Here is a 27,133-nt window from a genome sequence, read left to right on the forward strand (position 1 = left end):
TTCTTTTATTTTGTGCCCAGCCTCTCCGCATCTGATACATAGGTTTCTTCGATCTGGCCCCTTACAGTCCCTTTGCGTGTGTCCCCCTCTAAAGCATTTGAAGCATCGCATAGTGTCGATGCATTCTTTTACTCGACACAGGGTCCAGCCAATCCTGATTCTTCGGTCCTTCAGTATTTTCGCTGCATCTTCTGTCGCTAAGGTAACGAAGGCTCGTCGTTGCTCCGAGCTATTTACTCCAGTCAGATTAATTCTGATTTCTTCGGTAGTATCTCCTATCCCGGTTTTAATTGCGGAAATGATCTCGCTTTCCTCTGTAATACTATCAATATCTCGAATTTCCAGTTTGGTTTGCTGTTTCATGGTCCTAACCGTTGCATCACCCTTGAGCGTGGTCTTGATAGTCTCGCATAATAATTCGGCTTTGCTTCCTCTGGACAGTTCTAGGAGCATGTCACCTGATCTTGTTTTTCTTATCGACAGGATATTGCTGACATCTTTTTCTGGTTTCACGCTAATTCGTAGGTCCCTCAGAACCTGTGCATAGCTCTTTCCTTCAGTTAGCCTTACTAGCACAGCATCTGGTCGAGATCTTAATTTTGTCCTAGGTTTATCTCTCTTTTCACCATTAACGTCTCTTTTTATATTTCGTTCATCCGATTTTGCCTCTTTTTTTCCGTTTTTTGTTAGTTACCATTTGAAAGCCATCATTTGATTCTTTATCTCTGCCTTTTTTGCTTGCGTTCTGTAATGCTGGGCTGGTAGCTGCTCTCTTTTGGGTTGACGATAGCGGGGTATCGACTATCTTCAAGGCCTTCGGTATTGCCTTACTCATGTCATTTAGTTTTTCGATTTCAGCTTTCTTCCAGCTCGCTCTGTAGCTTTCTATTACATCGAGAAGCTCCGTGAGTTCAGCTGTACCGTCCTTAACTTCCATGCTGATATTTCTTTGTTTTTGCATCGCATGCTTCATCTTCCTTATTATTGCCTTGCACTTGGTCAGAGATTCTTCCTCTAATGTTCTCATCTTGTATATTAGTTCCTGTCGCGGGGAGCTTCGCTGTGTTGTCGGTGCTGTCTCTTTCCTGTGTGTAGCAGGAGTTTGAAGGTCAATCTGCTGTGGTGCTTCGGAATCCTTTCCTTTTTTCGGAGTGTTCTGTTCAGCAAGTTCATTATTTTCCTTCCTTTCAATGGTCGTGTTTCCTTGGGGTGACCTACCCATCAAGTTGCTCTTCCGGAAAGCTTCTTCCATATTGTTTGGTGTTAATTGGGTTGTCATCTTGCATAAGTGGGTCCAAACTCTACGCCGCTATCTCCTCACCTATGTACAGTTGTCCAAAATGTCCCCATGGGTCCCTATGCAAGCAGTGAGGTCCATGCGAGGGTTGACACAAAGCTTCATGGGCGGTTGTGTTCAGAGCCAGGACAGACGCGAAGCAGGAATCATTTCAACTGCACCTGTACCGCCGAGTCAACGGCGATGTGATTTGAACGTACGGAGAGACTTGCTAAGTTTTAACTGGACGGAGGCGAACGTAACATTATCCCGATAGCCGTTTCTCCAAAATGTCACTCTTGCGTACTAAGGTGTCAGAATGCTGCATTCGTCAAGCCCGATATCATCAAATCGTCTTTTGTGTGCATAATCGTAAGTCAATTTATTGCTCGGGTTGTCAGCCCGTCCTTTTTATAATAATAATAATAATAATAATAATTTTTTTTTTTTTTTTTTTTTTGGGCTGAGGGGGAAAATGCCTTCTGCATCTCACACTACCGTCGTATGTGTGGTATGTGGGGCTTGCACCCACTAAAAACCCCTCCTCATCAGGCCTGTATCCACTTCGGAAAAGCTTCCGCATTACTTCAAAGTGGGGCCTCTTGCGCGCGATGCGCGTTCATCTACTCATACAAAGCTCTAAGGCTCGCCTCTACTTAAATGCCAATATATACCGTAGAAAATATCCATTGGCACCCAAGGAGAGGCGATCCCCAGAGCCCGTCTGATGGTCTGCGTCCAGCCTGCCCTTTTTATACCCTTGCATCAAGGTCTAATTTCTTCAAGCGCAGAATGTCTCCGATAAAAGCGGCTACTGCTCTCCAGTTCTCTTCGCTTTCGCACATCTTGGCTACTTCGAAGTGGGGCCTCCTGCGCGACATGCGCTCTCGTCTCAATGCAAAGCTCTACGACGCGTCCGTTTCTCGTCTATCAAGATCGTTTTTCTTTGACCTTAAGATCGTTCCAACATAGGCTTTTACGTGATTCCAGGCCGCCTCACTGCTTATCATTCGATCAACTATGTTTTCAGGCGATATTTCTCCAATGGCATCCGTTAGTCCGGTGCGTTCTGATCGAAACCGCTCACAATGGAATATAGTGTGTTCTACACTGTCCCTCTCGGCGTCTTCATAAATGCACGTAGCTTGTGAGCTTTTCGCGATAGTGTGCAAAAAGGCCCGGAAATAGCCGTGGCCGGTCAGCATTTGAGTTAGGTAGTAATCAACGTTTCCGTGTTTCCTTTTTGTCCACCCCTTGAGATTGGGTATAAGCCTAGCTGTCCATTTTCCCGAGCATTCATGCTCCCACCTATTTTGCCACAAGTTCAGGGTCTCTTCTCTGCACAGCTCTTTTGTTTGTCTTGTCGCTACTCCACTTTGTTTTAGCTGGTAGACTTTTTGGCGTTCTCTTGCTAAGAGATCGATCGGTATTACACCCGCAGTGACTAGAGCTGCTGATCCTGATACCGTTCTATAGGCGCTGATTATCCTCAATGCTATTGTCCTTTGAACTTCGAGCAAGGGTTTAAGTCTGCACTTTACGCGTAGGGTGTTAGCCCAAACCTCACATCCATAAAGCAGGATTGCGTGGTTCACTTCCATTAGGAGTTTGCGTTTCGACTGGATTGGTCCACCTATGTTTGCCATGAGTCTGCTAAGTGATTTTGCAGTGTCGGTCGCTCGGCTTTTAGCGTGCTGAATTTGAGCCTTAAACGTCAGTTTGGGCTCAAGACGAACTCCTAGATATTTTATCACTTTCTGCGTCCTAATGATATTTTCTCCTACTCTCATATCTATTTCTAGTGGAAACTGCTTCGTTGTTACTAGCAACAACTCGGTTTTTTCCGTGGCCAGCTGCAAACCGTTATTGTCCATCCATCCTTTCACCCGGCGCATCACCTGGTTTAGCTTACGCTGTATGTTTTCGGGGTTACGAGCCGAGATAACTGCAACTATATCGTCTGCGTATCCTACTAAGGTCGTGTCTTCCGGCATTTCTATGCGCAGTATTTCGTCGTAGCTAATATTCCATAGCTCGGGTCCCAGTATTGATCCTTGCGCTGCTCCTGATGTTACCTTTACACATTTCTCGCCTGCCTTTGTTTGGTACAGTAGCTTTCTGTTTTCGAGGTAGCTTTGTAATATTTTCAAGAGGTATCCACCGATTTTGAATTTCTGTTCTAGTGCGTCTGTAATATTTTCCCATTTAACGCTGTTAAAAGCGTTTTTGACATCCAGTGTTGCTAAGAGTACTATAGGTCTCGAGTAGTGATTTCCTTGTTGACTTCGTAGTGCTTCGTAATATACCTTTTGAATTGCCCCTATTGTGGACCTCCCTGGTCTAAAACCGAACTGCATAGGAGAGAGTCCTCCGGCTCTGTTAACTGCTGCTGCTAGACGAGGTTTGATCATCTTTTCTAGGAGCTTTCCTGTAGTATTTAACATACATAATGGTCGATATGCTGATGGCGATAAGGGATCTCCTTTGCCCTTGCTTATCAGAACCAGCCGTTGCAGTTTCCATTGCTCGGGAAATAGTCCCGTTCGGATGCAAGCATTAAACATATCGAGTAGAAGATTAGGTCGCCTCTCTGCAATTGCTTGCAGGACCTCCGCAGGTATGTTATCGGGTCCCGGGGCTTTCCTACTTTTTAAGCTTTTTGTTGCTCTGACAAGTTCTTCCAATGTAAACATGTCTACTCGTTCTTCAAGGTCGGACACCGTTCTTCTCGACGGCCTAATCTCATGAGTAGGGAAGAGTGTTCTGACGATATTGTCCATCTGATCTACCTGTAGATCCGGCAAGGGTCTCCGGGACCTAAGTTTCTTCATGACGATTTTGTAGCCTAGTCCCCATGGGTCAGAGTTGACATCATTGCAAAGGCACTTCCATTTATTAATCTTGGATTTCCGGATAGCAATATTAAGATCCTTCTTAGCTTTTTTGTACTCCTGCTCCTGGGTAGTAAATATTCCTCTACATCTTGCTCGGGTGAAGCGGCGTCTAGTTTTAAGGCATTTCTCTCTTAAGATTTTTATTTCATTTGTCCACCAGTATGCTTCTTGACCTTGCCTGTGTGGGTTTCCCCGTTTTGGCATTGCGGCGTTGCACGCTTTTTTTATAATTGACATAGTGTCGTTGACTATATTCTCGTCGTTTTGCCGTATAGTATTAGCTTTTCTATCAATTTCGTTGATGAGAGTTGTTTTGCTCAGTCTATTTACGTTCCATCCCTTTTTTCCTAGGCTAAGGCGATTTTCAGAACGATTTTGATCGCCTTGTGTCAGCTTGTAGGATATATACTCGTGATCGCTTCCGTTAAAGATCTCTAATACTTTCCATTCGGCAACCTTGTTTGCCATTTCTTCCGTCACTAGCGTTATGTCCGGGATTGTTCCTTCATTTCCTGGTCGTCTAAATGTAGCGGTTGATCCTATGTTTGCAACTACCATTCCCAGCCTTGCCGCCATGTTTAGAATTTTTCTGCCTCTGGAGTTGGTTGATGACATGCCCCATTCTTCCGCTCTTGAGTTAAAGTCACCTGCTAATAGGACTTTTCCCTGAGCTTGCTTGGCAGCATCTTCGATATCTTCGAGTTTTCTTTGGAAAGTCGTAATGTCATCGGAGGGTGTTAGGTAGCAGCTAATAATGGTCCAGTCCGCAACTTGTGCTGATACGTAACAATTCCGTCTAATGGGGGTATGGTGTGTAATGGTGCTGAATACTGGGATCCATAAAGCCGCGGTTTTCGTCTCATCTTCTATCCACAGACCGTCCTCCCGAGTTTTGTATTGTTCGCTGATAATGGCTAGATCTACATGATGCTCCAATGCTATTTGGAGCAGCAGATCATTGGCCGTTCTGCTTCTGTGCATATTTGCTTGTAGGACTTTCATTCTCTGCTTTTACTTGCGCCGCTATGACATTTGTTTGTCCCCGGAAGGTGGTTTAACTCTTTCCTTTTTTCCTCTGCGCAAATACAACATCTTACTGGGTTTTTGCATTCTTTTATTTTGTGCCCAGCCTCTCCGCATCTGATACATAGGTTTCTTCGATCTGGCCCCTTACAGTCCCTTTGCGTGTGTCCCCCTCTAAAGCATTTGAAGCATCGCATAGTGTCGATGCATTCTTTTACTCGACACAGGGTCCAGCCAATCCTGATTCTTCGGTCCTTCAGTATTTTCGCTGCATCTTCTGTCGCTAAGGTAACGAAGGCTCGTCGTTGCTCCGAGCTATTTACTCCAGTCAGATTAATTCTGATTTCTTCGGTAGTATCTCCTATCCCGGTTTTAATTGCGGAAATGATCTCGCTTTCCTCTGTAATACTATCAATATCTCGAATTTCCAGTTTGGTTTGCTGTTTCATGGTCCTAACCGTTGCATCACCCTTGAGCGTGGTCTTGATAGTCTCGCATAATAATTCGGCTTTGCTTCCTCTGGACAGTTCTAGGAGCATGTCACCTGATCTTGTTTTTCTTATCGACAGGATATTGCTGACATCTTTTTCTGGTTTCACGCTAATTCGTAGGTCCCTCAGAACCTGTGCATAGCTCTTTCCTTCAGTTAGCCTTACTAGCACAGCATCTGGTCGAGATCTTAATTTTGTCCTAGGTTTATCTCTCTTTTCACCATTAACGTCTCTTTTTATATTTCGTTCATCCGATTTTGCCTCTTTTTTCCGTTTTTTGTTAGTTACCATTTGAAAGCCATCATTTGATTCTTTATCTCTGCCTTTTTTGCTTGCGTTCTGTAATGCTGGGCTGGTAGCTGCTCTCTTTTGGGTTGACGATAGCGGGGTATCGACTATCTTCAAGGCCTTCGGTATTGCCTTACTCATGTCATTTAGTTTTTCGATTTCAGCTTTCTTCCAGCTCGCTCTGTAGCTTTCTATTACATCGAGAAGCTCCGTGAGTTCAGCTGTACCGTCCTTAACTTCCATGCTGATATTTCTTTGTTTTTGCATCGCATGCTTCATCTTCCTTATTATTGCCTTGCACTTGGTCAGAGATTCTTCCTCTAATGTTCTCATCTTGTATATTAGTTCCTGTCGCGGGGAGCTTCGCTGTGTTGTCGGTGCTGTCTCTTTCCTGTGTGTAGCAGGAGTTTGAAGGTCAATCTGCTGTGGTGCTTCGGAATCCTTTCCTTTTTTCGGAGTGTTCTGTTCAGCAAGTTCATTATTTTCCTTCCTTTCAATGGTCGTGTTTCCTTGGGGTGACCTACCCATCAAGTTGCTCTTCCGGAAAGCTTCTTCCATATTGTTTGGTGTTAATTGGGTTGTCATCTTGCATAAGTGGGTCCAAACTCTACGCCGCTATCTCCTCACCTATGTACAGTTGTCCAAAATGTCCCCATGGGTCCCTATGCAAGCAGTGAGGTCCATGCGAGGGTTGACACAAAGCTTCATGGGCGGTTGTGTTCAGAGCCAGGACAGACGCGAAGCAGGAATCATTTCAACTGCACCTGTACCGCCGAGTCAACGGCGATGTGATTTGAACGTACGGAGAGACTTGCTAAGTTTTAACTGGACGGAGGCGAACGTAACATTATCCCGATAGCCGTTTCTCCAAAATGTCACTCTTGCGTACTAAGGTGTCAGAATGCTGCATTCGTCAAGCCCGATATCATCAAATCGTCTTTTGTGTGCATAATCGTAAGTCAATTTATCGTTCCTGTGTCTTGCCGTGACTGGGGGACCGCGGGTATGTCAAGCCCGTCACCCGGTTGTGGGTGCCCTCTGGATAATAATAATAATAATAATAATAATAATAATAATAATAATAATAATAATAATAATAATAATAATAATAATAATAATAATAATAATTATATAATAATTTTTTTTTTTTTTTTTTTTTTTTTTTGGGCTGAGGGGGGAAAATGCCTTCTGCATCTCACACTACCGTCGTATGTGTGGTATGTGGGGCTTGCACCCACTAAAAACCCCTCCTCATCAGGCCTGTATCCACTTCGGAAAAGCTTCCGCATTACTTCAAAGTGGGGCCTCTTGCGCGCGATGCGCGTTCATCTACTCATACAAAGCTCTAAGGCTCGCCTCTACTTAAATGCCAATATATACCGTAGAAGATATCCATTGGCACCCAAGGAGAGGCGATCCCCAGAGCCCGTCTGATGGTCTGCGTCCAGCCTGCCCTTTTTATACCCTTGCATCAAGGTCTAATTTCTTCAAGCGCAGAATGTCTCCGATAAAACCGGCTACTGCTCTCCAGTTCTCTTCGCTTTCGCACATCTTGGCGACTATAGTTTCCGGCGTTATCTGTCCAATCGCTCGTGACAGAATATTTCGTTGCTGCGCGAATTTGGTACAATAGAACACTGTGTGTTCTGCGTTGTCGGCTTCCGCATCAGCGTAAATACAACTGGCTTCCGTGCTTTTGCCCATCTTGTTTAGAAAGAAACTAAAATAACCGTGACCTGTGAGCACTTGGGTGACGTAGTAGTCTACATCACCGTGTCGTCTCTCCACCCAGCTTTTAAGGTCGGGGATAAGTCTTCTTGTCCATCTTCCAGTGCCTTCGCGTTCCCATCTTTCTTGCCAGATATTGATGGTCTCTCTTCTTAGGGCCAGAATCGATTGTCTAGATGCTTCTCCAGTTTGTCGGAGGTCGTAGAGGCTCTTGCGTTCTTTCGCTAGCAGGTCTATCGGGATCACGCATGCTAAGACGAGTGCTGCAGCACACGACACCGTGCGATATGCGCTAATTATACGTAAGGCTGAGGTTCTTTGTATAGCCAACAAAGTCTTCAGTCTGCAATTTGTTTTTAACGAATCAGCCCACACTTCACATCCATAAAGAAGAATGGAGTTGTTTGTATTCATCAACAGCTTTCGTCTAGATGGTATTGGTCCACCGATGTTTGCCATAAGTCTACTAAGAGATTTTGTTGTCTCTGCAGCCTTGGTTCTAGCGTTATTAATTTGAGGTCCGAAGGTCAGTTTAGAGTCCAGCCTGACCCCAAGGTACTTTATTGACTTCTGTGTCCGAATAGTTGTCTCAGTGAGCCTTAATTCTATTTCTAGTGGCATCTGCTTTCTGGTGACTAGCAACAGCTCAGTTTTTTCTGAGGCCAGCTGTAAGCCACGAGAGTCCATCCATTCGTTTACACGGATCATTACTTGATTTAGAATTCGTTGGGCGTACTCAATATTGCGTGCTGGAATCACTGCGACTATGTCATCCGCATATCCCACGAGAAATGCGTCGTCAGGCATTTCTGTGCTGAGGATATCGTCATAACTGATATTCCACAGTTCCGGTCCTAGTATGGATCCTTGAGCTGCACCCGAGGTGATGTCCATCCGTTTTTCGCCTCCTCTTGTCAGATAAATCAGTTTTCGATTCTGTAGATAGCTGTCTATTAGCCGCATCAGGTATTCTGGGATGTGGAAACGTCTGTTTAGCGAATCGATCATGTCCGACCACCTGACACTATTAAACGCATTTTTGACGTCTAGTGTCGCCAAAAGCACAATGGGTCTGGATGCATGGTTGCCCACTTGGCTGGCCAGTGCTGCATTAACGACTTCCTGTATTGCTCCGATTGTGGACCTCCCTGGTCGGAACCCGTATTGCCTGCGGGAGAGGCCGCCTGATACCTCGACAGCAGCAACTAGTCGGGGCTTGATCAGCTTTTCCAGTAGCTTCCCAGTCGTGTTTAGCATGCAGAGCGGTCGATAGGCTGATGGGGTTGCAGGGTCCCCCTTTCCTTTGCTTATCAAGACCAACCTCTGAGTCTTCCACGGATCGGGGAATATTCCATGCTGCAGGCACTTGTTGTACATATTTAATAGTACATCGGGTCTGTTCTTTGCGATGACTTTGAGAACTTCGGTCGGTATATCGTCGGGTCCTGGTGCTTTCCTATTCTTCATGCTGCCTATTGCCTTAGTTAATTCATCCTCGCTGAACAACTCGAAGTGTTCCTCAGACGGCTGCAGTGCAGTGTAAGCTGGTCTGATCGGATGAGGCGGAAACAGAGTTTTGACAATGTTGTCCATGTGCCCTTCGTCTATATCTGGCAGAGTACTTCTTGACCTAAGCTTCTTCATAACGAGTTTGTACCCAAGACCCCATGGGTCCTTGTTAACGTCATTACAGAGGGATTTCCATTTATTTCGTTTACTTATGCGAATGGCAATATTAAGAAGCTTTTTCGCCTTCTTGTACTCCTCCTCCTGTGTAGCGAAGTTTCCGCTTCTCCTAGCTCGTGTGAGATGACGCCTATAGCGGAGGCTAGTCTCCCTTAAAGCACTTATCTCGTCTGTCCACCAGTACACCTCTGCTCCTCTCCTGTGGGGATTGCCAGACTTTGGCATAGAAGCATCACAAGCTCTTTTTATGGTGGACATAGTGCTGCTAACAACGCTCTCCACGCTAGTTCTCTCATTGCTATCGATTTGACTCCTGTCAATTTCTCCTATTAAGCGGTTCTGGTTTAGTCGGTTAACATTCCATCGGTGACTAGTTCTTATTTGATTTCCTACATGATGAGCCGAACTTCCTTCAGTACTGAAAGATATGTACTCGTGGTCGCTTCCATTGTAGATGTCTAAGACTTTCCAGTCTAATATTCTGTGCGCAGAGTTCTCTGACACTAGCGTTATATCCGGTATTGTGCCTGTTTGGCCCATTCGCTGAAACGTCGGAGCTCTGCCCACGTTAGCGACTACCAGTCCAACTCTTGCTGACATATTAAGAATTTTTCGGCCTCTGCTGTTGGTTGTTGGCATGCCCCATTCTTCTGCTCTAGAGTTGAAGTCACCAGCTACTATAAGGCTTCCATGCATTTGCCGAGCTATGTCTTCAATGTCATCGATTTTATGTTGGAAAGCTTCTATTGTATCGTTCGGGGTTAGATAACAACTGAATATGGTGAATTCCTTAAGTTGTACATATACGTAGCAGCTACCTCTGCCATCGCCGAGACATCGTATGTCACCCGTAGCTGGGATCCATATAGCTGCAGTCTTATCTTCATTTTCCAGCCAGATACCGGGTTGTTTCACTCTATATTGTTCGCAGATTATAACCAAATCCACGCAATGTTCCAGTACTATTTGGGACAGCAGGTCATCTGCTATACGGCTTCTGTGAAGGTTTGCTTGTAGGATTTTCATATTTGGGTTTTGCGGGTACTGGCTGCGCAGTTACTCGTCCCAGGGAAATGATTGAGATCCGTGCGGTTTTCATATGCACACAGGCAACATTTCGGTGTCTTCGTGCAGTTTCTCATCTTGTGCCCCGTCTCTCCACACCTAATACAGAGATCTCTCCTGTCTGGTCCCGAGCAATCCCTTTGTAGGTGGCCTACCCCAAAGCATCTGAAGCAGCGTGTAACTTCGATGCACCGTTTCACTCGGCATCGCGTCCATCCAATCTTGATTCTTGGCTCCTTAAGAATTTTAGCTGCTTCTTCTGTTGGCAATATAACGAATGCACGTTTTTGCTCAGAATTGTTTGCGCCAGTTAGTCTCACTTTGACTTCCTGACTCTGCTCGCCTATAATGAACTTGATTGCAGTTATGACTTCCTCCTCGTTTGTCAGACTGTCTAGGTCTCGTATCTCCAACTTGCTCAACGGCCTGATAGTCCTCACTGTGGCATTTTCTTTGAGCGTGTGCTTAATGCTTTCGCATAGCTTCTCAGACTTACTTCCTTTTGCTAACTCGAGAAGCAAATCCCCTGACTTGGTTTTCCTGACTGAGCGGATGGCTGTATCGGTCTCGTCAGGCTTCAAGTTTTCCCTAAGTTCCCTCAATACCTCGGCGTAGCTCCTGCCTTCTGCGGGCTTGACCAAAACAGCTTCTGGGCGGGATCTTGACCGTACTTTAGAGTTTTCTCCTTTCCTCTCAGGGTTAACATTAACAGCTTTGTTCGTTTCCTCTGTTTGAGATGTTTTGGGTTTTTCCTTCTTCCGAGTCACTGTTTTAAAGCCGTCCTTCGCTTCCTTACTTTTCGGCTTTTTAAATGCCTCTGGCTCGGCCGGGCTAGAAGCAGTCCGCTTTTGCGGGACGAAACTGGTGTGTCAGTTTCCTGCAGCTGTTTGTTGGCTTCAGCCGCTAAGTTCGTTTCCTTGACTCTCTCTGTTTCGGCTGTCAACCAGCTTTTTCTGTAGTTTCCGAGAATATCAAGGAGTTCGCTCAGTTCTGACGCTCCGTCTTTCACATCCATACTGATGTTTCGCTGCTTTAGCATCGCATGCTTCATTTTTCGAAGCACTGCTCTGCATTTCTCGATCGTTTCCTCTTCTAGTGCTCTCATTTTATAGATGAGCTCTTGTCTTGGGGAACCTACCGCAGGTCTGACATCTTGGGTCGAAGCAGGGGTTTGCTGATCCTCGTGCAGTATTGCCGTAGATGGGTTTGGTTGTTCCTCCAGATGAACCACTTGCGCCGACTTTCCTTCTTCTGTAACGCCTTGATCTGGCGACCTCATCATTTTTCTACTCTTCTGGAATGCTCCTCTCTCTTCTTCTTGGGGTTTTCTATTGTTCTGCATGCTATATGGGTCCAAACTTTAAGTCGCTATCTCCTCACATATGTACAGTCCTCCACGATGCCCCCATGGGTCCCTATGCAAGCAGTGAGGTTCATGCGAGGGTTGACGCAGGTCCTTATGGGTACCTGCGTTCAGAGCCAGGACGGATGTTAAGCAGGAGTTGTCTCAACTGCACCTGTACCATCGGTTCCGCGATGATGTGATTAGAACGTATTTAAAGACTCGCCAAGTTTTAAAAGGACGGAGGTAACTTCAGCATTAGCCCAGCAGCCATTTAACCAGGGTTTCAATCTGGGTACTCAGGTGTTGGAATGCCGCTGTCATCAGCGGGGGACCTTCTTTAGTGTCTGCCGATCTGCAAAAAGACAATTATGTAGCCGCCCAATATGGGACAGACGCTAACCCAGACGCCGCCCTCTTCGGGAACAGACGCGAACGGGATTTAAAAGCCGCCTTCTCACCTTAGCAAGTACCCTGTCGGTTGACAGAGATACAAGATCCCGGGACCGCCACGTGGAGGCGGTGAGATACTTGAAGCAGTTCTGCATGGATCATGCTGGGCTTTGCCATGTTAAAGCCAACCAGACACTTTGCCATGCAGAAACAGCTCCCGGTCCCATAATAATAATAATAATAATAATAATAATAATAATAATAATAATAATAATAATAATAATAATAATTAATAATTTTTTTTTTTTTTTTTTTGGGCTGAGGGGGGAAAATGCCTTTTGCATCTCACACTACCGTCGTATGTGTGGTATGTGGGGCTTGCACCCACTAAAAACCCCTCCTCATCAGGCCTGTATCCACTTCGGAAAAGCTTCCGCATTACTTCAAAGTGGGGCCTCTTGCGCGCGATGCGCGTTCATCTACTCATACAAAGCTCTAAGGCTCGCCTCTACTTAAATGCCAATATATACCGTAGAAAATATCCATTGGCACCCAAGGAGAGGCGATCCCCAGAGCCCGTCTGATGGTCTGCGTCCAGCCTGCCCTTTTTATACCCTTGCATCAAGGTCTAATTTCTTCAAGCGCAGAATGTCTCCGATAAAAGCGGCTACTGCTCTCCAGTTCTCTTCGCTTTCGCACATCTTGGCTACTTCGAAGTGGGGCCTCCTGCGCGACATGCGCTCTCGTCTCAATGCAAAGCTCTACGACGCGTCCGTTTCTCGTCTATCAAGATCGTTTTTCTTTGACCTTAAGATCGTTCCAACATAGGCTTTTACGTGATTCCAGGCCGCCTCACTGCTTATCATTCGATCAACTATGTTTTCAGGCGATATTTCTCCAATGGCATCCGTTAGTCCGGTGCGTTCTGATCGAAACCGCTCACAATGGAATATAGTGTGTTCTACACTGTCCCTCTCGGCGTCTTCATAAATGCACGTAGCTTGTGAGCTTTTCGCGATAGTGTGCAAAAAGGCCCGGAAATAGCCGTGGCCGGTCAGCATTTGAGTTAGGTAGTAATCAACGTTTCCGTGTTTCCTTTTGTCCACCCCTTGAGATTGGGTATAAGCCTAGCTGTCCATTTTCCCGAGCATTCATGCTCCCACCTATTTTGCCACAAGTTCAGGGTCTCTTCTCTGCACAGCTCTTTTGTTTGTCTTGTCGCTACTCCACTTTGTTTTAGCTGGTAGACTTTTTTGGCGTTCTCTTGCTAAGAGATCGATCGGTATTACACCCGCAGTGACTAGAGCTGCTGATCCTGATACCGTTCTATAGGCGCTGATTATCCTCAATGCTATTGTCCTTTGAACTTCGAGCAAGGGTTTAAGTCTGCACTTTACGCGTAGGGTGTTAGCCCAAACCTCACATCCATAAAGCAGGATTGCGTGGTTCACTTCCATTAGGAGTTTGCGTTTCGACTGGATTGGTCCACCTATGTTTGCCATGAGTCTGCTAAGTGATTTTGCAGTGTCGGTCGCTCGGCTTTTAGCGTGCTGAATTTGAGCCTTAAACGTCAGTTTGGGCTCAAGACGAACTCCTAGATATTTTATCACTTTCTGCGTCCTAATGATATTTTCTCCTACTCTCATATCTATTTCTAGTGGAAACTGCTTCGTTGTTACTAGCAACAACTCGGTTTTTTCCGTGGCCAGCTGCAAACCGTTATTGTCCATCCATCCTTTCACCCGGCGCATCACCTGGTTTAGCTTACGCTGTATGTTTTCGGGGTTACGAGCCGAGATAACTGCAACTATATCGTCTGCGTATCCTACTAAGGTCGTGTCTTCCGGCATTTCTATGCGCAGTATTTCGTCGTAGCTAATATTCCATAGCTCGGGTCCCAGTATTGATCCTTGCGCTGCTCCTGATGTTACCTTTACACATTTCTCGCCTGCCTTTGTTTGGTACAGTAGCTTTCTGTTTTCGAGGTAGCTTTGTAATATTTTCAAGAGGTATCCACCGATTTTGAATTTCTGTTCTAGTGCGTCTGTAATATTTTCCCATTTAACGCTGTTAAAAGCGTTTTTGACATCCAGTGTTGCTAAGAGTACTATAGGTCTCGAGTAGTGATTTCCTTGTTGACTTCGTAGTGCTTCGTAATATACCTTTTGAATTGCCCCTATTGTGGACCTCCCTGGTCTAAAACCGAACTGCATAGGAGAGAGTCCTCCGGCTCTGTTAACTGCTGCTGCTAGACGAGGTTTGATCATCTTTTCTAGGAGCTTTCCTGTAGTATTTAACATACATAATGGTCGATATGCTGATGGCGATAAGGGATCTCCTTTGCCCTTGCTTATCAGAACCAGCCGTTGCAGTTTCCATTGCTCGGGAAATAGTCCCGTTCGGATGCAAGCATTAAACATATCGAGTAGAAGATTAGGTCGCCTTTCTGCAATTGCTTGCAGGACCTCCGCAGGTATGTTATCGGGTCCCGGGGCTTTCCTACTTTTTAAGCTTTTTGTTGCTCTGACAAGTTCTTCCAATGTAAACATGTCTACTCGTTCTTCAAGGTCGGACACCGTTCTTCTCGACGGCCTAATCTCATGAGTAGGGAAGAGTGTTCTGACGATATTGTCCATCTGATCTACCTGTAGATCCGGCAAGGGTCTCCGGGACCTAAGTTTCTTCATGACGATTTTGTAGCCTAGTCCCCATGGGTCAGAGTTGACATCATTGCAAAGGCACTTCCATTTATTAATCTTGGATTTCCGGATAGCAATATTAAGAGCCTTCTTAGCTTTTTTGTACTCCTGCTCCTGGGTAGTAAATATTCCTCTACATCTTGCTCGGGTGAAGCGGCGTCTAGTTTTAAGGCATTTCTCTCTTAAGATTTTTATTTCAATTGTCCACCAGTATGCTTCTTGACCTTGTCTGTGTGGGTTTCCCCGTTTTGGCATTGCGGCGTTGCACGCTTTTTTTATAATTGACATAGTGTCGTTGACTATATTCTCGTCGTTTTGCCGTATAGTATTAGCTTTTCTATCAATTTCGTTGATGAGAGTTGTTTTGCTCAGTCTATTTACGTTCCATCCCTTTTTCCCAGGCTAAGGCGATTTTCAGAACGATTTTGATCGCCTTGTGTCAGCTTGTAGGATATATACTCGTGATCGCTTCCGTTAAAGATCTCTAATACTTTCCATTCGGCAACCTTGTTTGCCATTTCTTCCGTCACTAGCGTTATGTCCGGGATTGTTCCTTCATTTCCTGGTCGTCTAAATGTAGCGGTTGATCCTATGTTTGCAACTACCATTCCCAGCCTTGCCGCCATGTTTAGAATTTTTCTGCCTCTGGAGTTGGTTGATGACATGCCCCATTCTTCCGCTCTTGAGTTAAAGTCACCTGCTAATAGGACTTTTCCCTGAGCTTGCTTGGCAGCATCTTCGATATCTTCGAGTTTTCTTTGGAAAGTCGTAATGTCATCGGAGGGTGTTATAATAATTATTATTATTATAATAATTATAATTATAATTATAATTATTAATTAATAATTAATTATTATAATTATTAATTATTAATTATTAATTATTATAATTATAATTATAATTATAATAAAAAAAAATAAAATAAATAATAAATAATAAATTTATAATTATAATTATAAGTGGATTAATTGTGGTAGCTACTTCTATTTGTAGTAATAATCATTATACAAAATAATTAATTATTACTGCAAGTAAAAATTTCTTTATTAAACTAAGACCAACAAACATTTAAGTTTATTTTTTAAATGAAAACAGACGCGCAGTGAACTAGGGGTCCCTAGACTCATGGATCTTCCGCGTCAGCTACTTTGCTCTTCCCAAAAAACCCCTAAATAAGCTTCCTGTACAATTGGTGCAATGTCTTACAGAATTACGACTACCGACCAAGTCGACCACGACTGCAACGCCTCACGTGCACACAACGGTTAAGCCGCGTCGGAAGCAGCCACCCAGTCATAACAAGGGACTGAACGAAGTAGTGCGTGCCAAGGAAAGCCATTTCTCAAATCAAATGCAGCAGGGGGAGGTATACAGCGGTGGTATTGGTGTGCTTCATAGCGCTAACAGTGGAAATTCTGGTGGCGCTTTAGAAGGTGGAAACGTCAACGGCATGATTAACGGACCGGAAGGTAAGTTACGATTTGCAAAATTCCAGAAGTATATACTGCAAAAGTAGGAACAGAAGTAGTTGAAAATTAAATCAGTTATAATCGGCACTTACAAACACATTTAATTCCAAACTCTAGACAAAGCTGCATAATACGTATTCCTTTGTATATACATATGTACATAAGGGTTCGGTCGCAAAAATTAAAGTGGGTCCGCCCTTAAACAATAAGTTACACTTAGTAAAATATTGATATAAATAACCAGGACATCACTTACTAATTTATTAATTTTGTCAAAAAATCAATATTTTGTACTTCCTTAAGACTTTAAATTTCTCAAATTACAAAACTTCCATTAAATTCAAACGAATTTAGACCACTTCACAGTGGGCGATTTGGTCTCGCTAATATTTGATTAATAACTTCTAAACTAAAATAGATGTCTGCAGTCAGTTTTTTTTCACTGATCAGAGAAATATCATAAAATTTTTTTAATTAAAAAAAAATTTTTTAATATATAATTTTGATTAATTTTTTTGATTTTAAACTTCAATTAACATATTTCATAAATAAACTTTATCTAAAAAAGGCTAGAATGTTATTCGAAATCATCGGAATCAGAGAGAGGCATATCCAGATGCTTTATTAGAAGCAAACTCTTAACATCATCATCCATAAAAATTGTTATAAATGAAGTTATCAAAGGGTCGGAAGAAACTAATAAGGCATTTATCACATCTTCCATGTTATTTTTCATGCAATTTTTTCTTGTATTGCTCTTGCGTACGTTTCGGAAGTCCTTGTTCTTGGCTTCCTCGGACATCATACCAATTGGAAGGTAAAAATGGCTTATAATGCTCCATGAATTAAAATTCTGTGAACACACGATGGCTTATAAAAGCAGGGATATGATTTCACAAACAATTCGGCAGTTTCCAATGCGTAAGACCGGAATGTCTCCGAATTTATTTCGTGACAACATGGCAGTGCTCGTAAGACTACAATGAATCGGTGTATTAAATCATAGCTTACTCCTGTTATACGAGCAGCCAAATTTGGTTGTTCGAAAAACCTCCTTGCAGTGTTTCCGTTGTTCGTACTGCCAACAGTAGCAATTGGTATATCTACCAGCAAATGCATTTCTTCCCTCAGCTCCGGCTGAATAATTTTTTTATTTTCTTGCATGCTTGCGAAGAAGATTCCGATATGACACTGAAGGTTTTGCCATCAAGCATGGTCATATCAACTTGATGATCAATTCTAAAGCCATTCACTAATGTTGGTAACATATTTGATATTTGGCTTTTAATATTTTAATTTTCTCTGCGAATTAAGTCTGCCGATTGGTCGACAATATCGATTAGAAGAAGTTCTATTGTTTTTCAATATAATAGTTATATCCGTTCTGCACTGTTAATGGCACCATACAAATTGAAAATAAATATTGATCTATCATGTCTCTATCAAAGTCATCAAACTTTTTTGCAAAAATCCGCAAAATATTTTTGTGGACGTCCAACATTTTTTGAAGATGAGATTTCCATTAATACCAGCGGCGTATCTAGCCATTCCTGGTTTTTGGTTTCGAAAAAATCCTTATTTCTTACACAGTCTTTCTACTTTACCATAAGCCTACTAGTAAAATTTCGCAACTTTTTGCCAATCTCGCACTGCGAGGTTTTTCACAACAGTATCAAATACAAAGTTTTCCATGACAACAAACTTCTTGGTTGGGATGGCTTCTGAGTGCCATACTAAAAAAGCATTTTTATACCCTTGCAGAGGGTATTATATTTTGGTCAAAAGTGTGCAACGCAGTGAAGGAGCATCTCCGACCCTATAAAGTATATATATTCTTGATCAGGATCACCTCCTGAGTTGATATAGCCATGTCCGTCTGTCCGTCTGTCCGTCTGTCCGTCTGTCCGCTGTCCGTCTGTCCGTCTGTCCGTCTGTCTGTCCGTCTGTCTGTTTCTACGCGAACTAGTCTCTCAGTTTTAAAGATATCGAATTGAAACTTTGCACACCCTTCTTTCCTTTGCGCAGTATATAAGTCGGAACGGGGATCGGCCGACTATATCCTATAGCTGCCATATAACTGAACGATCGGAAATGCCATAACTTTGGTGTTTGTAAAGTTAGGAAGTTGGGATTTTCTATGGGTTTTGTATTTGGCTAATCAATCCGACATGCCGAATTTCATAAGGATCGGCCGACTATATCCTATAGCTTCCATATAACTGATTGATCGGAAATGCCATAACTTTGGTGTTTGTAAAGTTAGAATGTTGGGATTTTCTATGGGTTTTATATTTGGCTAATCAATCCGACATGCCGAATTTCATAAGGATCGGCCGACTATATCCTATAGCTGCCATATAACTGATTGATCGGAAATGCCATAACTTTGGTGTTTGTAAAGTTAGGAAGTCGGCATTTTCTATGGGTGTTATATTTGGCCAGCCAATCCGACCTACCAAATTTCATAAGGATCGGCCGATTATATCCTATAGCTGCCATATAACTGAACGATTGGAAATGTCATAACTTTGGTTTTTAAAGTTAGGAAGTTGGGATTTTTATGAGTATTAAGAATGCATCATATGAATAATTTTGGAGAATATAATTTACAGAGTATTCTGCAAGGGTATATCAACTTCGGCTCCCCCAAAAGCTTTCCTTTTTGTTGGTACTGACATTGTTCGCAACGAAAACATACATCGCGACTTAAACATTCTACCAGTCAAAGATGTGATCGCAGAACAGAAGGAAAAGTACTTTACCAAGCTATAGTTGCACCCTAACCACATGGCGAGAGGTCTTACAAGGTTGATCAACCAATCACGCCTTCGTCGCAATGACTTACCCAACCAGCGACCGACTTGAGGCACGCACAACCAGAATGCAGTCTTATTATACTGTTAGTTAAATTTTAATGTTAAGATTCGTAAACTTTTTGTTAGTCTCAAAATTAAGAGAAGATTCAATAAATAAAAGCAAAGTTAAATACAAAAAAAAAAAAAATTTTGCCTAAAAAGTAACATAGTTAGAATGCTAGCAGTTCATATTACACATTTTAGACGCCACTGATTCACAGTTTCGGCTAATAAAAGAGTTAGACTGAATCCACTTGACCTTATGAGCTTATCATTTATAGACCGGTCACAAACATTGATTTTTTTTGCAATATATACCTTGAAGATAATAAAAAGCCAAACTTTTAATAAATTCAATAAAAATTGTAAATTTCCGAGGAACTTGTAATCAATGCGCGCAAAAAGAAAGAATTTTGTAAAGCTCTTGCAAAATCATATGGTATGTTTGTCCGTTCACATCTGATGATCAGCTGATCGTAGAGCTTCTAAAAAGCTTCGATAAATCGAAATCTCTAAATATCAACGCTTTTTTAAATTTGAATTAAATGCCGCTAAAGAGACCAAATCGCCCACTGTGCACTTGGGAGATTTTGACTCATTAGAAGGTAGGAATGGGAGTTTTGAAAGATTAACATGATTTTTCGGCCTTGTTCAAAATGAGATTTAAAATCATTTTTTGTAATTATTGGAACAACATATAAAATAGATTAATATAGTCTTTTATATAATTACTGTACATTGAAGTAATACATTTTACCAATAAAATATGAAAGGAAGCAAACTTCGGCAAGCCGAGAACAATTAGCCTTTCCTGTTTATTGAATGAGCTTATAGAGCTTCTAAAAAGCTTCGATAAATCGAAATCTCTAAATATCAACGCTTTTTTAAATTTGAATTAAATGCCGCTAAAGAGACCAAATCGCCCACTGTGCACTTGGGAGATTTTGACTCATTAGAAGGTAGGAATGGGAGTTTTGAAAGATTAACATGATTTTTCGGCCTTGTTCAAAATGAGATTTAAAATCATTTTTTGTAATTATTGGAATAACATATAAAATAGATTAATATAGTCTTTTATATAATTACTGTACATTGAAGTAATACATTTTACCAATAAAATATGAAAGGAAGCAAACTTCGGCAAGCCAAGAACAATTAGCCTTTCCTGTTTATTGAATGCGCAAAAAACTAGGCGACACCAATCTGGTAAGGAGATTTTCTCAGAGAGGTCAGCAAATTTTAAAGTTTAATTGTATAAGGATCCCTGCCTTCTTTTTAAGGGCTGAAATAAAAAATTTTTTTTGTATAAAAACTTTTAATATTTAATTGTGTGGAGTATGAGATTTTTTTGAAGAGTTAAATATATAGAAATAATCCGAAATTTGTTTAATTATAAGATAGTAATCGTATGCTTAAAATAGTTACATAGTTAACAAGGTATGAAAGCCGTGACGATGACACTTTCAACTTAAATGAAGCGCCAAAATCTAATTAATTCTAATATGCAATAATGCTCCTTTGCAGAAACATTTTTTTCAATTTGTATACCATTTTTTTAAGCAATTAGTTTCTCTGTTTTATTGAGCCGAATAGCCGACAGAAAGTTTAGTTTACAGATTAGACACAGCGGAACAAAGATTCCGTTAAGAAATTTCGGATGTATCTATAACAAAGTTCGTATACCACTAATCTGTGTCCATTTTCCTATTATTTTATTCTTTATTTTTCGATCTTTATCATAAACATTTGGTGACGGTACAAGCCAATAACAGGTAGTGTTTAAGTTTCAGAGAACTCGTAGATTCATATTTTCATAAACATTTGGCTTGTGAACGGTTATTCATTTTTTAAACAATCAGCCCTTTTGAGTCACGGAAATTTGCAGTTTTTAACATTAGAAACTTTATGACAGAATACGAAGGATTGGAACATATGAAGCCACTACTTTATATCCCACCACTGTGTGCTAAAACCCTATAATAGTACAAAAAAGCTTCGAGTCGTATTTGGCACTTTCTGTAAGACAAAAAGGCTTTAAATGATATACTGACAAGCCGATTAAACAATTTTACGTTTGGTTAAACAACTGTAGCGAAGAACAAAGCAAAACTACCAATTGGAAAGAAACAATTTGTATGTAAACGACTTCCCCAATAAAGAAAATATCATTCCGCAAGTCAATAATTAAATAAAAAATTGTTACCATCCGTATTAACCAAATAAGTTTTTTTCTTCGCATTCATTCAGTCCAAATAATTTATGAGAAATCAACGAATGACCATGTTAAACGCCGACACAAACTTGAAATAACACAGTTCCTGAATGAAAATCATATCGACATTATGCTTCTGATAGAGACGAACCTCACAACTTCCAAATTAGAGACACCACCTTCTACCGCACAGATCATCCACACGGTAAAGCCCACGGCGGAACCGGCATCCTAATCAGGGAACGCATCAAACATAACTTTCACCAAAGGTTTGCAACTAATTACTTGTAAGCCACGTTTATCAAAGCGCAGTCAGGTAACGGACACCTTTCCGTAGTCGCTGTCTACTGCCCGCCTCGCTTTACAATTTTTGAAGGACTATTCATGGATTTTTACAACTTACTTGGAGATCGCTTCATTGCAGCAGGTGACTATAATGCCAAACATACCCACTGGGGATCACGACTCGTGACTCCCAAAGGAAGGCAATTATATAATGCACTTATAAAACTGAGCAACAAATTGGACTACGTTTCTGCAGGTAGCCCCACATACTGGCTGGCAGACCTCAGAAAGGTCCCAGACTTAATAGATTTTGCGGTGACAAAAAAAATTTCACGCAACATAATAAGCCAAACCGCTTTCGGCCCTTTCATCAGACCATTCGCTAGTGCAAATAACTCTTCTTCAAAGCCCAGAAACAAAAGATCACCCCCAGAGACTGACATCGCACAGAAAAAACTGGTTTAAATATAAAAAGTTCCCACATCGCAGCTCTATATCGAAGCGGACATCGACCGCTTGAAGATGTACTCGTGGCAGCAGCCACTTTTTCAACACCACAAATGAAGGAGGGGCACACCAACCATTTAAAACTACTCAGATTGCCATCTTCAAAACAACGTCTTAAGGCCTGCTTTAGAAGCTTCAAAAATGAGATTTTTCCGAGGAATTTTTTGGGACGACAAAAAATATTCGATTGAAACGAAACTTTCAAGTTTTATTGTTACATATCTAAACAGTCTTCTCAAATTTTTTCATTAACATATATGTCAAATTATGCCTGGTAGAAGCATTTTCCCGAGGCGCCTCGAGTGGCCATGTGTCGTGCGGCGGGGAAAGTCGGTCGCAATTTTCATCAGAAAAAAAATCCAGAAAATTGTATATTTTCAATAGTATAGCTTCTAGTTAAACCCAAAAAAATATAACAAAAAGTAAGAATTTTTAAAACTTAAAAAAAAAAAATATAAGTTTGTTTAAGTTTGCTACTATCATTGTAAAGTACGCCGATTCCCCAAGTCAACGAAGTATCTTGGCGTCCACCTCCACTACATCTAAAACTAAAAGCCAGCAGCTTGCACTGGATATTAAACATTCGATAGCCCCTGCGTCTGGACTACAAGGTCCTGCTCTACAACTCTACTCTCAAGCCTCGTTGATCGAGAATATCGTCTATTTTTGGCAACGGAAATTTATCGGATAAGATATTTTTATTGATTTGTCGGTAGTCAATTACTATCGGTTGAATTGGGTAGTGACTTTTTGGGTATACTGTTATATTTATTTTAATCTTTAATTAATTTATCGACTTGTTTGTCTACTTCCTCTTTTTGACTGTGAGGAATTCTATAGTTATACCCGTTACTCGTAGAGTAAAAGGGTATATTGTATTCGTGCAAAAGTATGTAACAGCTAGAAGGAAGCGTTTCCGACCCTATTAAGTATATATATTCTTGATCAGGGTCACTAGCCGAGTCGATATAGCCATGTCCGTCTGTCCGTCTGTCTGTCCGTCTGTCTGTCCGTCCGTATGAACGCTGAGATCTCGGAAACTATAAAAGTTAGAAAATTGTCATTTTGCATGCAGATTCTAGGAGTTCCTACGCAGCGCAAGTTTGTTTCAAAAAGGTGCCACGCCCCCTTTAACGCCCACAATCGCTTTAAAAATTTAAATATTTCGGAAAAGTAAAAATGCAGTTTTATTGTGTTTATCAATACCTATCGAAATGTAGAAGAAATTTTTCAAATCGGACCATTCGTTAAAAAGTTATGCGTGATCAAAGTTTCTATCTCCATCTCCCTCGCACTCCCTTTACCTGAGTAATGGATATCTAATAGTCGGGGCACCCGACTATAGCGTTCTCTCTTGTTTTTAATATAAACTGGTTCATAATCTGTCATTATTTTTTGTTAGTTAAAATTATTTGTTGATATCGATTCGGTTTCTATTCCGAATATGTCCATATATTTTGTGCACAATTCATTAAATATTGTTTTAAGAAGGTCTTCTAGTCTAGAAATTTGAGAAAATCGTAAAAATTTTTTTTTTTATAATTCGATTGTTTTGATATTTAAAAATATCTCCATAAAAAGATTTTTCAAAACTCAAATTATTTTCAAAGTTAAAGGCGTTTTAGTGACGTGGCAACTAGACCGGTTGAGCGAACGACTGGAACAATAGGTGGCTGGAGGACCGGGCTACCTGAGTATGAATAACTTTCTCTCCTTCTTTCTATAACAATACCCTTATATTTAGTATACTTCACTAATCGTTTGAAAGTCATATTTATACCCTTGCAGGGTGTATTATAATTTTGGTCAAAAGTGTGCAACGCATTGAAGGAGACATCTCCGACCCTATAAAGTATATATATTCTTGATCAGGATCACCTCCTGAGTTGATATAGACATGTCCGTCTGTCCGTGTGTCTATTTCTACGCAAACTAGTCTCTCAGTTTTAAAGCTATCGAATTGAAACTTTGCACACACCCTTCTTTCCTTTGCACGCAGTATATATGTCGGAACGGCCGGGATCGGCCGACTATATCCTATAGCTGCCATATAACTGATTGATCGGAAATGCCATAACTTTGGTGTTTGTAAAGTTAGGAAGTTGGGATTTTTATCGGTTTAATATTTGGAATCAATCCGACCTACCAAATTTCATAAGGATCGGCCGACTATATCCTATAGCTGCCATATAACTGAACGATTGAAAATGCCATAACTTTGATGTTTTTAAAGTTAGGAAGTTGGGATTTTTTATGAGTATTAAGAATGCATCATATGAATAATTTTGGAGAATATAACTTACAGAGTATTCTGCAATGTATATCAACTTCGGCTCCGCCCGAAGTTAGCTTTCCTTTCTTGTTTGTATCTGCAATGAGGTTTCCAATGAATACTCCGTTTTGGATTTCTTGGTTTGGTATGAATATATACCTGGTTTATAGCAATTTTAGGGACCACTTCGGACCTAGCTGGTAGAATTGTCAAATTGTTTTGTAGGATATGATTTATTGGAATGTTTATTGGATGATCAAGATTGTCGCTCCTAAGTATAAGCCAATCGTTTTCTGGTTTTAAGTCTATTTGACAATTATATTTTTATACCTTTGCAGAGGGTATTATAATTTTGGTCAGAAGTTTGTAACGCAGTGAAGGAGACGTTTCCGAACCCATAAAGTATATACATTCTTGATCAGGGTCAATAGATGATTCGATATAGCCATGTCCCTCTGTCCGTCTGTTTCAATACCGTTTGCGAGCTCAGTTTAAAAGCTAGCGATCTGAAACTTTCACAGTCGTCCTAAAACATGTGTACGCAGATCAAGTTTGAAAACCCCGATCGGATGTCTATATCCTATAGCTCTCATATGAACAATCGGATATAACTTGCAAGAATGGAAGATATTTTGCGCAGTGTAAAAGCTATTAACATAAATCTTTCCAAATCTTATTTTTTTTATGGATACCTTGATCAGGGTAAAAGCGCTTGGCGATCGGACGTCTATATCCTATAGTTCCTATAGAAACAATAGGGTGAAATCGGTTAAAATTTAATGATTTTTAGGATATTTCGCACAGCATATAAGCAATTGACATGAATCTTTCCAAATCGTATTTTTTAGGCATACCTTGATTACGGTAAAAGCGCGTGACGATCGGACGTCTAACCCTATAGCTCCTATAGGGACAATATACCTTATTCCTTTCGCTACTTTTTCATTTTTAGTAATTTCGGCAAAGCCTGCAAGGGTATTAAAACTGCGGCTTGCCGAAGTTAGCTTCCGTCCTCGTTTTTCATGAAGTCGATGCTTTTCCATCACATGGAATTATAATTTTGGTTTCAAAATTTGGGTCTCTATTGTAAACCGCTCTAAAAACATTTAGTGTAGTGATGTTTTAAAAAATTTTTTTTTTTTTATTTTCATTAAATTGTATATGTTGTAAACAATTATTAAGTTATATAATATAATATATATAATATTATATGTATAATATATATTTTTAGTTGTTAAAAAAATATTTTTTTGATGCTTTAATAATTGTTTTAAATCTTGTATAAGTCGTTTGCACGACTTAAGTATCTCTTTCTCAGACACTTTTTGAGTAATTTATATAGTTTCAAAAATAGATTTCCATATAAGACTATAATGATTATTATTAGTAATTTGGTAAAAGTTTCCATGTATATTTTTTTATTACATTAGCAGTGGAGTCCACTGTCTTTGAGTTGAACATTTTTTATGTTTCAGGTTTTATGCCGTTAATAAATGGGTTTTCTTTGCTTGATATTGTAATTGTATATGTAATATTTTTAAGCATTCGTATTAATTTGTTTTAATTGTTTTTAGAATAATATGTTTCTTACATTTGTCTGCCTATATTTTCGTATAACTTTACGCGTTCAATTTTAGAAATTTGTTATATATATATATGATTATATTTATTTAAATGTAATTTAATTGTCATATCTCCTGCTTAGACCTTCTACATTAGCTGGCCGTCGCCGGTGGTGGCACGCTGATGCTGCTTTGAAGGCGCAGGTGGCAGGGGGCCTCCCGCGCTTGGTATCTGTTGCTGCTGTCCGGGGCCTATTAGATTAGGCGATGACGGTGCCGGTTGCACAGGCTGATTTTGTGTAGGCCTAGTTTCCGGGCAAGCAGTGTCTGCATGTGTAGTTGCAGATAATGCTGTCCATTGGTTCGGGGCAGTCAGCTGGGCACTTCTTTTTATACCCTTGCAGAGGGTATTATAATTTTGGTCAAAAGTGTGCAACGCAGTGAAGGAGACATCTCCGACCCTATAAAGTTATATATTCTTGATCAGGATCACCTCTGAGTTGATATAGCCATGTCCGTCTGTCCGTCTGTCCGTCTGTCTGTCCGTCTGTTGTCCGTCTGTCTGTCCGTCTGTCTGTTTCTACGCGAACTAGTCTCTCAGTTTTTAAGCTATCGAGTTCAAACTTTGCACACCCGTCTTTCCTTTGCACGCAGTATATATGTCAGAACGGCCGGGATCGGCCGACTATATCCTATAGCTGCCATATAACTGATTGATCGGAAATGCCATAATTTTGGTGTTTGTAAAGTTAGGAAGCTGGATTTTCTATGGCTTTTATATTTGGCCAATTAGTCCGACCTACCAAATTTCATAAGGATCGGCCGACTATATCCTATAGCTGCCATATAACTGATTGATCGGATATGCCATAACTTTGGTGTTTGTAAAGTTAGGAAGCTGGAATTTCCTATGGGTTTTATATTTGGCCAATCAATCCGACCTACCAATTTCTAAGGATCGGCCGACTATATCCTATAGCTGCCATATAACTGATTGATCGGATATGCCATAACTTTGGTGTTTGTTAAGTTAGGAAGTTGGGATTTTCTATGGCTTTTATTTTTGGCCAATCAATCCGACCTATC

General features: G+C 41.1%; 1 protein-coding gene across 1 annotated transcript in view; it reads left to right on the forward strand.

Moving 5' to 3' along the window:
• Window positions 1–27,133, forward strand: part of LOC108049103 (lachesin) — a 162,389-nt gene that overhangs the window by 91,929 nt on the left and 43,327 nt on the right. The window contains exon 8 of the mRNA XM_044459362.1: window positions 16,094–16,354. Coding sequence (XP_044315297.1) covers window positions 16,094–16,354 — 261 coding nt within the window. The remainder of the gene's footprint in view (window positions 1–16,093; window positions 16,355–27,133) is intronic.

The sequence above is a fragment of the Drosophila rhopaloa genome, unplaced genomic scaffold (assembly GCF_018152115.1).
Source record: "Drosophila rhopaloa isolate 14029-0021.01 unplaced genomic scaffold, ASM1815211v1 contig_196, whole genome shotgun sequence".
In the NCBI taxonomy this organism is placed as follows: Eukaryota; Metazoa; Arthropoda; class Insecta; order Diptera; family Drosophilidae; genus Drosophila; species Drosophila rhopaloa.